At 46.4% G+C, this 13983-nt stretch overlaps 1 protein-coding gene and 1 long non-coding RNA gene across 5 annotated transcripts in view; one reads left to right on the top strand and one right to left on the bottom strand.

Annotated features, from left to right (window-relative positions):
* LOC308482833 overlaps positions 1-13983 on the bottom strand; it is a 197345-nt gene that overhangs the window by 158911 nt on the left and 24451 nt on the right. The gene's annotated exons all lie outside the window — the stretch shown is intronic.
* DVL1 (dishevelled segment polarity protein 1) overlaps positions 1-13983 on the top strand; it is a 129656-nt gene that overhangs the window by 37442 nt on the left and 78231 nt on the right. For all 4 annotated transcript variants that reach the window (XR_013989391.1, XM_081016114.1, XM_081016115.1 and 1 more), the window contains exons 3-4: positions 6415-6536; positions 11248-11360. Coding sequence is in view for 3 of the 4 variants with exons in the window: in XM_081016114.1 (XP_080872240.1) it covers positions 6415-6536; positions 11248-11360 (235 nt within the window). In the remaining variant the exon portion in view is untranslated. The remainder of the gene's footprint in view (positions 1-6414; positions 6537-11247; positions 11361-13983) is intronic.

The following is a 13983-nucleotide window of genomic DNA, read 5'->3' on the forward strand; positions in this document are numbered from 1 at the left end:
GCTGTAGGTGGCGTCTTCCAAGCCATTTTGCAATTTGGACTCCTTGCCCTTGGTTTATTCTCCTCCCTTCGTGTTTTGAAGGACCAAGCGGTTTGCCAGAGGCCGAGTGTCATCCTTCATCCATAGTGGGGCTAATAATAATAATAATAGATTTGTGGAATGAAAAGTTACAGGATTTCAGCAGTGAGAATTACAGGACATTCGCTGGCTGAGCAATGTGTTCTCCCTGAAACATTTGTAGGCTCAAACAGCATTGAAAGCGGGATTGTGCACCATTGTGTGCTCAAATAATCACGAATCCACAAGAAAGAGGAATTTTGGAGAAGCTCTAGGGTTGCCCATGTGACTATTTTCTGTAAGAAGACCCAAAACATAATTGGCCCCAGAGCAGCGTCAGGGAGGAAAGATGGAGCCAATGAATGAAATGAAAAGATTAAAACATTCGCCTAATTCCAGGGGAACTGCTTTTCTCATCTGTCCAAAGCAGTAGCTTGGGGTCAGAAATCAAGATGACATAACGTTGCAGCGCCAAGTTGACTTCTAGAAGAGAGTGCTAGCTTCTGTAGTTAAATTTTAAATTACCCTTTCCCCAGGATCTTAACGATTCACCCGTATGCTGACTTTTTTGGTATTGCGTAAGTTTATTTCGATCACTTCACTTCATCAGCTTCTTTTTAAAGCTGCTCTGTCAATTACAAATATGTTTTTTTAAAAAAATCATTATAATATCCCTGCAGAGGATTGCTGTCAGCAATAAAATATCTCAGAGTTGTATCCATTGCTAGTCCTACTCAGAGGAGGCCCATCAACACGCCTTAAGGACGGTCTGGTTTCTTACGTTCCACCTCAGTCACCAAGATCCTTCGAAGGCCTGCTTTTGGTGGTTTGGTCTTTACTAGGAACTGAGACTTTAGTGGAGCAGGCCCTGCCCTGTGGAACTCCCTGCCAGTGGATCATTGGCAGAGAATCATCCAGGCATGGTGTTTAGGTAGGCTCTTTGCAGTCTTTTCAACCATTCAGCATTTAATGGTGTTTTGTTGATTGTAGGGATGCTTTTTTGCTTATTTTACTGTATGTTTTAAACCCCTGGGTGGATATATTTATGAAAGTGCATATTATAAATATTTAAATAAATAACTCGTGTTCATCAATTTCAACAGGTCTGCTTTGAGTGGAGCTTAGTTTGACACAGATTTTTTTCTCCTGCGAAGACTGGTGCAGATTGAACTTTGCTTGGTTAGGAGACGCAAGTGTGTGTTCCTAGCCTCTTTCTCTCCCGCTTAAAAACTTGCCCCTTAACTTTCATTTTTGGCACTATTTATATACCCTGCTAAGGGACGCTGCTAATGGTGGCGCTGTGGGTTAAACCACAGAGCCCAGGACTTGCCGATCAGAAGGTTCGCCGTTCAAATCCCCGCAACAGAGTGAGCTCCCGTTGCTCGGTCCCTGCTCCTGCCAACCTAGCAGTTCGAAAGCACAAAGTGCAAGTAGATAAATAGGTACCGCTCCAGCGGGAAGGTAAATGGTGTTTCCGTGTGCTGCTCTGGTTCGCCAGAAGCAGCTTAGTCATGCTGGCCACATGACCTGGAAGCTGTCTGCGGACAAATGCCGGCTCCCTTGGCCAATAAAGCGAGATGAGCGCCGCAACCCCAGAGTCGGTCACGACTGGACCTAATGGTCAGGGGTCCCTTTACCTTTTCCCCAGGGCGGCTTCCAACAGAACACTAAAATACAATAACCTATTAAACATTAAAAGCTTCCCTAAACAGGGCTGCCTTCAGAAATCAAGCAAGATAGTCCTTGGCTCTCAGGCTTAAGGAAAGAAGTGATGGGGAGGGAGGTTTGGGGAAGGCAAACACAGGAACTGGTTCTGATCAGCATGCTGTCTGCACTGGTCTGTGGGGCCAAGTGCCTAGTTCCAAACCCACTTCTAACTGCAACTGCACGCTGCGGTTCAGAGCGAACCATGGTTTGTGAAAAATGCCACAGCAGATGTTAAACATTATTAGCGGCGGTGGCGGGGGGGGGGGGGATAAAACAAAATGGACATTCATGTGCAGAAATGGGCAAGGGAGCTGCAGAGAGCTCCTTGTCTCCTAACCATGAGTAGGCGTGCAGCCAGCCAGTGTTATATCTCCACCAGTCCTTAATTCATGATGCTCACCAATAAAAAATTCTGAGATCACAAGCTTTACAGTTCATCTTCCATTGTTTTTCCACCAAGTTGCTGAGCTGTTCGTTAAACCCTCTTCTGCGTCCTCCTTAACTCTGGAAGTTGGCCTAGCAGGATCGGGACCACCACGCCCTTCCATCATCGAAGGCTGTGTGTGTGTGTGTGTGTGTGTGTGTGTGTGCGCTGTTCACGACCTCCGTTGCCTCTTGATAGCTCCTGAAAAGGCAGCCCCATTTTCTTTCCTCGGACAATCCATGCCCAGCCACCCTGCTGGGGCCGGCTCTTTTTCCTTGTGAAAAGAATTAAGCTGGCTCGCTGCGTGCTGATTCTGAGAGTAGCCAAGTCGCTGGCTGATGATGGCAGGTTGCTCACAGTGGGTTGACCATTGTAGGCCATTCTGCCTTATTTGCAAGGGAGGCACTGCATTAACGGCGCATCTCTTCCCCGATTGGCTTCCTTGGGATTGACACGGCTCCCGATTGGTTTGCGGTGATGTCATGCTTCATTTTTCTCCAGCATTCTGATGCCCATTATCAGAGGCATTTAAAAAACCCAACGATATATACTTTGTCTCCTTTTGTGCACATGGAAGCTTAACAGGCCCACTGCCCCATGCGGTTGTGATTTTAATGAAAATAATTTTTAAAAAATCCATTCAACTTTGTATCCGATTGAGAGTCGCCACAGGGAGGGGCCAGCTAAATTTGCTTGGGTAATCCATCACTGGAGTGTCAGTGGCTGGGCGAACACATTGTGGAAATTGTATTTCATTGTAAGAGGTGGATGAAAGTCTTCATTCAGGAAGGACGTCCAAAACACACATTGCATCAAACTGTGGCTCGCCGTGGGCTGTCGATCATGTTAAGCACCCAGCCCGAAGCAAGCCACATAGAGGGTTTTATCCAACTAAGCTCACATTCACACCATACATTTAAAGTATATGATTACAACTTTAAACAGCCGTGGCTTCCCCTGAAGAATTCTGGAACTTGTAGTCTGTTAAGGGTGCTGAGAGTTGTTAGGTGACCCCCCTATTCCCCACACGGAGCTACAATTCCCAGAGTTCACTGCGAAGAGGGATTGATTGTTAAGCCACTCTGGGAATTGTAGTTCTGTGGGGGGAGTAGGGGGGTCACCTAACAACTCTCAGCACCCTTAAAAAACTACAGCTCCCAGAATTCTGGGGAGAGGGTGAAGACATGGTTGTTTAAACCAGTGTCATAGTGCTTTAAATATATGATGTGAATGTGGCCTAATGTCCCACTTAAAATAAACCAACTGAAATTATTGGTCTTAGGTTAGTCATGGTCAGTATGTCTACTCAGACTAGGACTAGCATTAGGTACAACCAGGCATACAATGAAAAAATGTGAGGTGAATTCTCTATGTGTGTAAAAACTTAGAAAGCTGCTTTACGGCCATTACTCCATTTTGCTCAGTCTTGTCTACACTGACTGGCAGATGCTGTCCAGGATTTGAGGCAGGAGTCTTTCCCCAGCCCTGCCTTTTGAAATAAGAGTATGTTCAGCCCTCAATTTACATGGGCCTTACGTTCCTGGGATCATGCCTGAAACCCAAATTGAGTACAGTTGTACCTTGGTTCTCGAGCAGGATGCGTTCCAGGAGTCCGTTTGACATCCGGAACTGTTTGAAAACCAAGACGCGGCTTCCGATTGGCTGCAGGAGTGTCCTGAAGCCAATTGGAAGCCGCAGAAGCCATGCTGGACGTTCATCTTCCAAAAATAGTTTGGAAACCAGAACACTCACTTCCGGTTTTCGATCGTTCGGGAGCCGAAACGTACGAGTTCCAAGGCGTTCGACAACCAAGGTACGACTGTATAATCAAAACCTATGGGGTTCAATGGTGGGTGGAATTGCCAAAGTCATTTTTCCTGGAACCACGTGCCCTTTCCGCCCCTTAAAAAAAAATCCACTCATATAAAACTGAATGTGTACAAATTAAATGTGCACAAGTTGCAGGCTTACTGTGAGGATGGAAGGATCGATCAATTTCACTTCTTTCTGTTTCTTTCCCCCCCAATCTTAAATTCAGTCTTAAAGTTCTCCTTTAGCAATTTGCTTTTTTTAAAGTCCTCATTTATTATCCTAATACATTTTTGGTTGCAATCTTGCCTAATGCACACTTTTGCAAAGCAATTTCTCTTCATTGTGCATTTTTGTATATATATTTTTAGCATTGCAACGTTTTTGTTGTGGTGGTTGTTATTTATTAATTACCCGCCCTTCACCTAAGCTTCCAGGGCAGCTTGCAACATGAAAACACAATATTAAAAACATTTTAAAATAGCTTATGATCACAAAAACAGGGTGGGTCCTCAAAATATACACCTCAAAAGCTGGGGTGAAGAGATGCGTTTTCAGCATTCTCCGGAAGAAGTGCAAATCTTGAAGAATGGCGGTGTCTCAGTTTGCACATTGTTTATGAAAGCGCAAATTTGGGAAATTTGGCTCTGTTCGCTGCGGCCAATGGAAGTTGTGGTCCAACCACATTAGGGGAGTGCCATGTGGGGTTAATCTTGCTTTAAGCTGCCTCAATGCTCTTCGTCCTTCCTCCTCCGCCTTTTTCTGCTCTTGACGAAGGCAGGCAACGTCAGCATAAAAAGGTACCTGTCTTTCTCTCCGAAGCAACAGAATGTGATGTCTTAGAAAAGTTTTTCTTTTTCGTTTCTGAGATGAGCCCAACAGGGAGGAAAGCCACTTGTGTGACTCTTGCACGATCCTTCCCTTGATTTTCTCTTTTTAAAAGATTGTACAGCTGTTCTCATCAGTGAAAGAGCACCTCGGGGAGGGACAGCCTTTCCTCTTTTCTGTTCATCCGTCTCATCAACCTGCCTCCCTGACTTACCTTTTCCCCATTAACTGTTCCCTTCTGCGTCAGATACAGGATTGCCAATTTCACCAAGGGCCGGCATAATCTTATTCTTTCCCTGTTTCCCTGATGGCTCTCATTTTGGGAGATGGGCTTGTCTCTGATGAGAAACATATTGCCATTTTAGGCTATTCTAGGGGGAACGAAAGTCTCCATAATTCATGCTTTTTGTGGCTGTCTTGTCTGCGTGATATATTCTTATCCCCGTCCCTTCCTGCCCCTTGGCTTTATGCAGTTAGCTTTCCCCCAACGGCTTGCTGTCATCTATGATTTCACTTTGGGAATGGAGCTGGTTGCCGAACGAACTAATTAAAATTGGGGAAATGTGCCAGTCGACAGACGCTCAGCCCTCTCCCCTGTTGCAACTTGGTGGCTGGCGGAGGTGGGCATTGGGGTACCTCCCGACTGTCAGTATATTGCGGGTGGGTGGGTGTGTTCAGGCACATACTAGAACGTTAGGTTTGCACATTCAAAGTGTTTTGAAGTGCACTGTTGTCCTAATGCAAGAAATCTAGGTAAAGGTAAAGGGACCCCTGACCATTAGGTCCAGTCGTGACTGACTCTGGGGTTGCAGCGCTCATCTCGGTTTATTGGCCGAGGGAGCTGGCGTACAGCTTCCGGGTCATGTGGCCAGCATGACTAAGCCGCTTCTGGCGAACCAGAGCAGCACACGGAAACGCCGTTTACCTTCCCGCCGGAGCAGTACCTATTTATCTACTTGCACTTTGACGTGCTTTCGAACTGCTAGGTTGGCAGGAGCAGAGACCGGGCAACGGGAGCTCACCCCATCGCGGGGATTTGAACCGCCGACCTTCTGATCGGCAAGTCCTAGGCTCTGTGGTTTAACCCACAGCGCCACCCGCGTCCCTTAGTGCATTAGGCGTGGGTGCATAGTGCATTAGGGGTGGGTTTATACTGGGCTATCCACATATAATTCTGCTTTATTAGTTGTTCTGCAGTAGTTCCCCAATGTTAGGAGCTTTATTGCCATCTGGGGGGGGGGGCAATTCTTGTACTTAAAAGCAGGTCAGAAAGGAACCTCTGTGGTATGAAAAGTTACAGGATTTCAGCAAATGGGACGCACCTCCACTCTCCGTTCTCTCTCTGGCCTCTGCACACTTCCTTCTCCTGCTTTACTGTGACTGAGGCAAAGGGCTACATATGGTGTTAGGTTTTTCTGCAGGGATGCGTTACGGGTTTGGGGTGTGTGTCATTCTTTTAAACAAAGCATTTCCCCACGTTTCTGCAAACAGGTGCAATTGAAGACCTGAGACACACGTTGCACTTTTGGTGGTTTAAATGCAAACTGTGCCCCTGCTTCTGACTCCGTCTCCTCTCTTGACTCTTCCAGCTGGTCCTGGCCGAGAGCTCCCATTCGGACGCCGGTTCCCAATGCACCGAGAGCCACACAGATCTTCCTCCTCCCATCGAGAGAACAGGAGGCATCGGAGACTCCCGCCCCCCTTCCTTTCAGTATGGCTCTTTAAAATATATGTATATGAATGTATTTATTAATGCTTTTTCCTTTGCCGCAGAGTGATCTAGGTTCTGCCAAGCTTCTGCTATGGCTGAGAGGTGTACTTATTTTCCAAAATAGAATTGGAGCTTCCCTTTGCTCTTTTAAGCACAAAAAGGCTCCTTAAAAAAGAATATAAATCAATTGTGGGGAACTTGCAGCCTGTGGCTTCCCCGTTTAGCCCGCAAAGCCATTTTGGCCAGGCTGCGGAAACCTGCCCATATATGACATCATATATAGGGTGACAACATCATCTGACATTATCTATGATGATGACATCATCTGACGGTATATATGATGACACCACCACCTGAGATTATATTTGGTGATGACATCATCTGACATCATGTATGATGTTAAGTGTGAGCAGGTAAAGAGATGTCTGGGCCAGGTCACAGGTCCCGCAACAGCCCTGCACACCTACCCTGAGGGACCAGCTGACATCCAGCTGGTCGGTGCTTGCAAAGCACCACCCACAGAGCCAGTCAAGCCCCAGTAATCAGCTGATAAATCAGCTGACACCGTTGTGATGTCAGGAGATTGACAGGTGGAGGCGTTCCCTATCCCTAACATAAGAATATCCCATCCTTTCAGAAGCCTTCCCTTCTTCATTTCTGCCTGAGTTCCTTATCTGTGTGAGCCTTCCTGACCGGCAGGTGATCTTTACTTGCGTTTGGATTATTCATTCCCTGCTGCTTTGCACACTAAATTTGTCCCTCCCCATCCCTACTAAGTCCAGCAACCTGTGGAGGGCCTCAGGTTCCTCTCTTCTTCCTTACAGGCAGAGTAAGAACAGATGCTTGGTTCTGGGGTGTTCTTGTATTGCATTAGATGTCTAGAAAAATCACCTGAGTGTCACCCCTTAGAAAACAAAACAGCCTTGCAGAACTGGAAAGTCAAGAGTGCACATATTTTGTCCCTTCTTGGGCCATCTCTCCAGCTTTTGCTTTTTCTTCTCCTGGAAAGCGTCACAGCCACTTCTGTGCCTACTTTCTGCCGGCCTGGTGAGGGGCGGGGAAATGGAGGGCTTGTGTTCCTGCTGCCGCTGCCAGGCCTTACTTCTATCCTCTCGTTCTCTTGCTGCCCCCTTGTGGCTCTCCCGTCTCCCAAGCGCCTGGGCAGCTGCCGTCATGTGATCAGCTGGTCTGACTCGTTCTTTGTCTCCCTCTCACAGTCTCTGTTTTCCTAGGAACACAGGGAGCCGCTGGACACTGAGTCAGGTCACTCAGTAGCTCACTAGTGTCTACACTGAACGGTAGCACCTCTCTCAGCTGTTCCCAGCTCTCCTTTGGAGATGGAAGCTGGGCCCTTCTGCATGCTACAGTTCTTCCCTTCAGATACGGGAACCTGGAAGCTGCTTTATACTGAATCAGATCATTTTATTTAATAATAATAATAATAATCCAGCTAGCTTAGTATTGTCTGGCAGCAGCTCTCCTGGGTTTGAGATAGAGGGCATTCCCAGCCCTCCCTAGAGATGCTGGGGTTTGAACTTAGGTCCTTCCTCATGCAAAGTAGATCATCGAATTGTAGTGTTGTAGAGTTGGAAGGAACCATGAGGGTCATCTAGTCCAACCCCCTGCAACGCGGGAACCTTTTTGCCCAACATGGGTCTCAAACCCATGACCTTGAGATGAAGAGTCTCGTGCACTACAGATTGAACTACTCTGTCACTGAGCTTCCCCCCAGGCTGATTTCTCCCTCCAGTGCAGTATTGACTGCTCTTGACGGGTAGCAGCTCTGCAGGCCACCCTGCTCATATTTTACATTGGAGGAACCAATGAACTCACGTTTTGGACCTTCTGCCTGCAAACCAATATTCTATTCCAGGCATAGGCTAACTCCGGCCCTCCAGATGTCTGGGACTACAATTCCCATCATCCCTAGCTAACAGGACCAGTGGTCAGGGATGATGGGAATTGTAGTCCGAAACATCTGGAGGGCCGGAATTTGCCTATGCTTATTCTATTCTATTCTATTCTACATTTCTTTCATAAAATATTTATTAAGATTTACAATAAACATAGGTTTAAAGAGTTAAAAAAAGAGTTTACAATACACATAGGTTTAAAGAGTTAAAAAAATTAAACCGAAGATTACACAAAAATAGAAAAAGAAAAAAGATAACAAGAAAAATACCTAAAAAAGAAAACCTAAAAGAGAAAAAGGAAAATACAAAATACAAAAAGCAGATGTCTAAAAAAGAAAAAGAAGGGAAAAAATTTAAAAAAGAAAAGATCCATTTTTCGATATCTTTAGGCTCATTTACTTATTTCCTTGACCTCCTCACACCTCCCCTTTTTGTATTCCCGTTTACAAAATCCTTTCAGCAAATCCTTACCCTCTTTCATTTATCTTTACTCTGTATCTTAACCTATTATAACTATATATTTTCATCCATATAACAATCTATATTTGCATATTCTTGTTAACCTTATTACCAAAACCACTTATTTCCATTCCAACATCATTTTAACATTCATTAATTTTACAGTATTTCTGCAAATAGTCTTTAAATTTCTTCCAATCTTCTTCCACCGACTCTTCTCCCTGGTCTCGGATTCTGCCAGTCATTTCTGCCAATTCCACACAGTCCATCACCTTCATCTGCCATTCTTCCAAAGTGGGTAAATCTTGTGTCTTCCAATATTTTGCAATGAGTATTCTTGCTGCTGTAGTAGCATACATAAAAAAAGTTCTGTCTTTCTTTGGCACCAATTGGCCGACAATGCCCAGAAGAAAGGCCTCTGGTTTCTTCAAGAAGGTATATTTAAATACCTTTTTCAGTTCATTATATATCATTTCCCAGAAAGCCTTAATCCTTGGGCACGTCCACCAAAGGTGAAAGAATGTACCTTCAGTTTCTTTACATTTCCAACATTTATTATCGGGCAAGTGATAGATTTTTGCAAGCTTGACTGGGGTCATGTACCACCTGTATATCATTTTCATAATATTCTCTCTTAAAGCATTACATGCCGTAAATTTCATACCTGTGGTCCACAACTGTTCCCAGTCAGCAAACATAATGTTATGTCCAACGTCCTGTGCCCATTTAATCATAGCAGATTTAACCGTTTCGTCCTGAGTGTTCCATTTTAACAGCAAGTTATACATTCTTGAAAGTATCTTTGTTTTAGGATCTAACAGTTCTGTTTCCAACTTTGATTTTTCCACCTGGAAACCAATTTTTTTATCTAAATTATAAGCCTCTCTTATTTGATAATAATGAAGCCAGTCTCGCACTTTATCTTTTAGTTTCTCAAAACTCTGCAATTTCAATTTGTCTCCTACTAGCTCCAAGATTTCCCAATATTTCGGCCACTTGGCCTCTCTATTCTACATTTCTATCCAGGAAGCTCAAAGTGGCGTACATGGCTTTCCCCCTCTTCTCCATTTTGTCCTCACAGCAGCCTTGTGAGGCAGGTTAGTCTGAGAGATAAGAGCTGCCAGCCCGAGGTCACCCAGTGAGTTTCATGACTGAGTGAGGAGGGGATTTGAACTCTGGTCCTCCCAGGTTCCCATCTACAATTCTTAACCGTTGCACCAAACTGACTACACCAAATGGACTGAATTTTAGATCCACCCTCTGCAAAAAGAAAAAAAAGAAATGCATTTGTTACCATTGTGAAAACTGACCTACTGCAAACCACTCGCCTTACCTCCGCATGTTCAGGTTAGCTCACTCGCCTTACCCCCACATGTACCAAGTCTACAGGGCTAGCTGCCCAGTCCAGCCTGAAAACAACTTCTGGTCGCTAGATGGCTCTGCTGAGACAGATTGATTGCAGGGTTGGCACCAAGATACAGTGGTGCCTCGCAAGACGAAAAGAATCCGTTCCGCGAGTCTCTTCGTCTTGCGGGTTTTTTCGTCTTGCGAAGCAAGCCCATTAGAGGTTTAGCGGCTTAGCGCTACAGTATTAGCGGCTTAGCCAGCTTAAAGATCAGCTGATAAGCGGCTTAAGGATCAGCTGATAAGCGGCTTAGCATCAGCTGTTAAGCGGCTTAAAGATCAGCTGATAAGCGGCTTAGCATCAGCTGTTAAGCGGCTTAAAGATCAGCTGATAAGCGGCTTAGCCATCAGCTGTTAAGCGGCTTAAAGATCAGCTGATAAGCGGCTCAGCCATCAGCTGATAAGCGGTTTAGCGGCTTGGGAAAAAAGGGGGGGAAAGGAAAAAAACCCGCAGGAACTCGCAAGACATTTTCGTCTTGCGAAGCAAGCACACAGGAAATTCGTTTTGCGAAGCACCTCCAAAACGGAAAACCCTTTCGTCTAGCGGGTTTTCCGTCTTGCGAGGCATTCGTCTTGCGGGGCACCACTGTAAAAACTCTGGTCTTTTTGCATGAGATGGAAAAACAGGGGCCATATCTGTAGGGGTTAGAACGTCATTTTAGGACTGGGGGAGCTGCAGCATGCTGCATCCCTCGCGGGATATGTATTAAAATATGGTTGCCCGCCTATAAGAAACAGCTGCCGTTCTCTATCCACACTTGAGATGGCACTGTACGGGAAGGACTGTACCGTATCCCCCGACTGAATGCTTTTGAAACCATTTTGGATCCAATTGCAACAGACATGCAAAATGAACCCCGCCGGGGTTTTGGCAAAACGGTATATGGGCTTGTTTCGAACTCGGGTCACTTCTTGTGCTCTCTTTATTCCTACAGCCCAAACGCCGCAAGCAGCCGAGATGGACTGGACAATGAGACGGGGACAGAGTCCGTCATCAGCCACAGGAGGGACCGACACCGGCGGAGGAACCGAGAGGGCCACGAAGACGGTAAGTTGGCGCTTCCTTGCTTTGTTCTCTTTGAGGGTCCCCTCGGTCGTTGTTGCCAGCTTCTTTTGCAGAGACCGACCTCAAATATTGGCTTGGGGATTTTGCAAAACACAAATGAATTGCATCACACCGGCAAGTATCACATAGCGTTCCGTGGGCTGCTTATTTGCACTGCCAAGGACGGGTCAGCTGATAGCACATCACTGCCGGTGCTGCCTGGTTGGCGCTGACCCAGGACACGGTCTTCTTGATGGCAGTTTTCTGTTTTGTGGAATGCCCAGTCAACCCAGTGAGGTGCGCCTGTCTCCCTCATTATTAACCTTTGGGAGGAATGAAGAAACATTCTAGTTCACTCAGGAATTTGACAATTGAGTGAATGGTTGGGAGATACTGGGTCTGTGTCCAGTGCTAGCCCTTCAAGACCCTTGAAGTTAATGGACACAACTAACTTGGGCCTATTAATTTAAACAGGCCTATTTGGAGTCAGACTCCACTGGATACAACCCATTGATCATAGCGGTCTTGAAATTATTAGCTAGGAGAGTGTGTTGTTGTTCTCAAACATTTTAAATGTGGCTTTATTTCATTTTTAACAGTATTGTTTTATGTGTTTGCCACCTTGGGCATCTTTGGGAGAAAGGAAGGCTTATAAATTATTATTATTATTATTAATAGAATGATATATTGCAAGTTCAGTTGTGCTATGGGGTGGGGGTGGGGGAAAGAGTTGCAGTGTATATGTGGTGCCCACAATAATCCCACTGGCTACAGATGCAACTATGTGCCCGAAAGGTTTGCAAGCCCTGATCTGCGCGCGGAAGCTTCCATTTTGCTTTACTTTCTTTCTTACGTTTATTCCCCACCTCTTCTCCAGGGAGCTCAGGGTGTGGCATGCACAGTTCTACCCCCTCCTCATTTTATCTTCACAACAACTCTGTGTGGTGGGTTAGGCCGAGAGGCAGTGACTGGCCCAAGGTTGCACCTCCTTTCATGGCTCAGTTAGGATTCGAACCCTGGTCCTCGTCCGGCACTCTAACCACTACGCCACACCGGTATTCCGGGGCAGAGAGCAGTGATTGTGGGAAGCATGCCCTGTGTCTAATTCCCACCACAGTGCATTAAGAACTCTGCCCGTGCACCTTTTATTCCCTTTTCAGTTTAATTAGCAGATATTCTGCCTGTCGCTCTGTCAGGCCAGTAAGAGCTATTCAGCAGTGGAACGGTCTCCCTCGGAAGGTGGTGGGCTCTCCTTCCTTGGAGGTTTTTAAGCAGAGATTGGACGGCCATCTGCCAGGGATTCTTCAGCTGCGATTCCTGCCTTGAAGGGGGTTGGGACTGGATGACCCTCGGAGTCTCTTCCAGCTGTACAATTCTACAATTTGATCAGTGGGGCTAGCGAAAGGATTCCTGTGGCTGTGGTCCGTTGCGTCCTCAACCCCCTTCCCTGTTGTGCGTGTGCCGTCCTCTGAAATACACACATTTGCGTTGACCTTCTGCTGTTTCACCTGCAAAGCAAGGTTCCCAACGACCGCTAACAAAAGATTTATTTTGTCCTCCCCCCGGCTTGGAGGGAAGTTGGCCTTTTGCAAAGGGGTTTTCAAAACCGAGCAGGTGGGAGTTTGGACAACAGAGAAATAATTACACGAAGCTGGGGTGGGCAGGCAGATGGAGGGCGAAGTGTATTGTGGGAAGTGTATGTCGTTGTGTCTCTGTCTCCCACCCTGTGCATTTTCCCTTTTCAATTTAATTAGTAGATATTCCGTCTGTAGCCCTGTCTGCTTTTTTAACACTGCAAACGAGAGACGCCTTTTGTCCCAGAGAGAGACTGAAGTGTGTGTATGTCCCGCCTCCTCTTGAAACAACATGGATGGTTACTGGTAGGAAAAATTGACCAGGTCCCATTAAAGGGGGGGGGCTTAATTAGGAGCATGGGAGGTCTGTTCTTGGCCCCCCTTCCTTGCTAGGACAAAGATTTCTTTTTCTTTTACCACTACCACCACTTCCGTTTGCTAAGGATGAGCAAGAAAAGAGGGACTCAGTTAGGGAGGTAATTAAGAGGAGGGGTTCTCCCCGTTCGTCCGTGCTCAGAATGTTTTAGAGTCTCTGCTGTGTGGTGTGTTGTTCGTTGTTTCCACCCCTTCCAAGTGTCAAGTGCTGATATAATTGTTTGGATGCTGGCAGAATGGCCTGTTCCGTGGGAACCTAGGGAGCTGCCTTCTACTAAGTCAGGCCATCGGTTCGTTTATCTCAGTATTGCCTACACTGACTGGCAGCAGCTCTCCAGGGTTTCAGGCAGGGGACAGTCCCAGCCCACTCTGGGACTGGGAAAGTAGAGTAATGCTCTATTATTACATCAATAAAAGGTAAAGGACCCCTGACCATTAGGTCCAGTTGTGACCGACCCTGGGGTTGCGGCGCTCATCTTGCTTTATTGGCCGAGGGAGCCGGCATACAGCTTCCGGGTCATGTGGCCAGCATGACTAAGCCACTTCTGGCGAACCAGAGCAGCGCACGGAAAGGCCGTTTACCTTCCCGCCGGAGCGGTACCTATTTATCTACATGCACTTTGACGTTCTTTCGAACCTCTAGGTTGGCAGGAGCAGGGACCGAGCAACGGGAGCTC

This window comes from Podarcis pityusensis (genome assembly GCF_964106645.2).
Source record: "Podarcis pityusensis genome assembly, chromosome: 8".
Taxonomy (NCBI): domain Eukaryota; kingdom Metazoa; phylum Chordata; class Lepidosauria; order Squamata; family Lacertidae; genus Podarcis; species Podarcis pityusensis.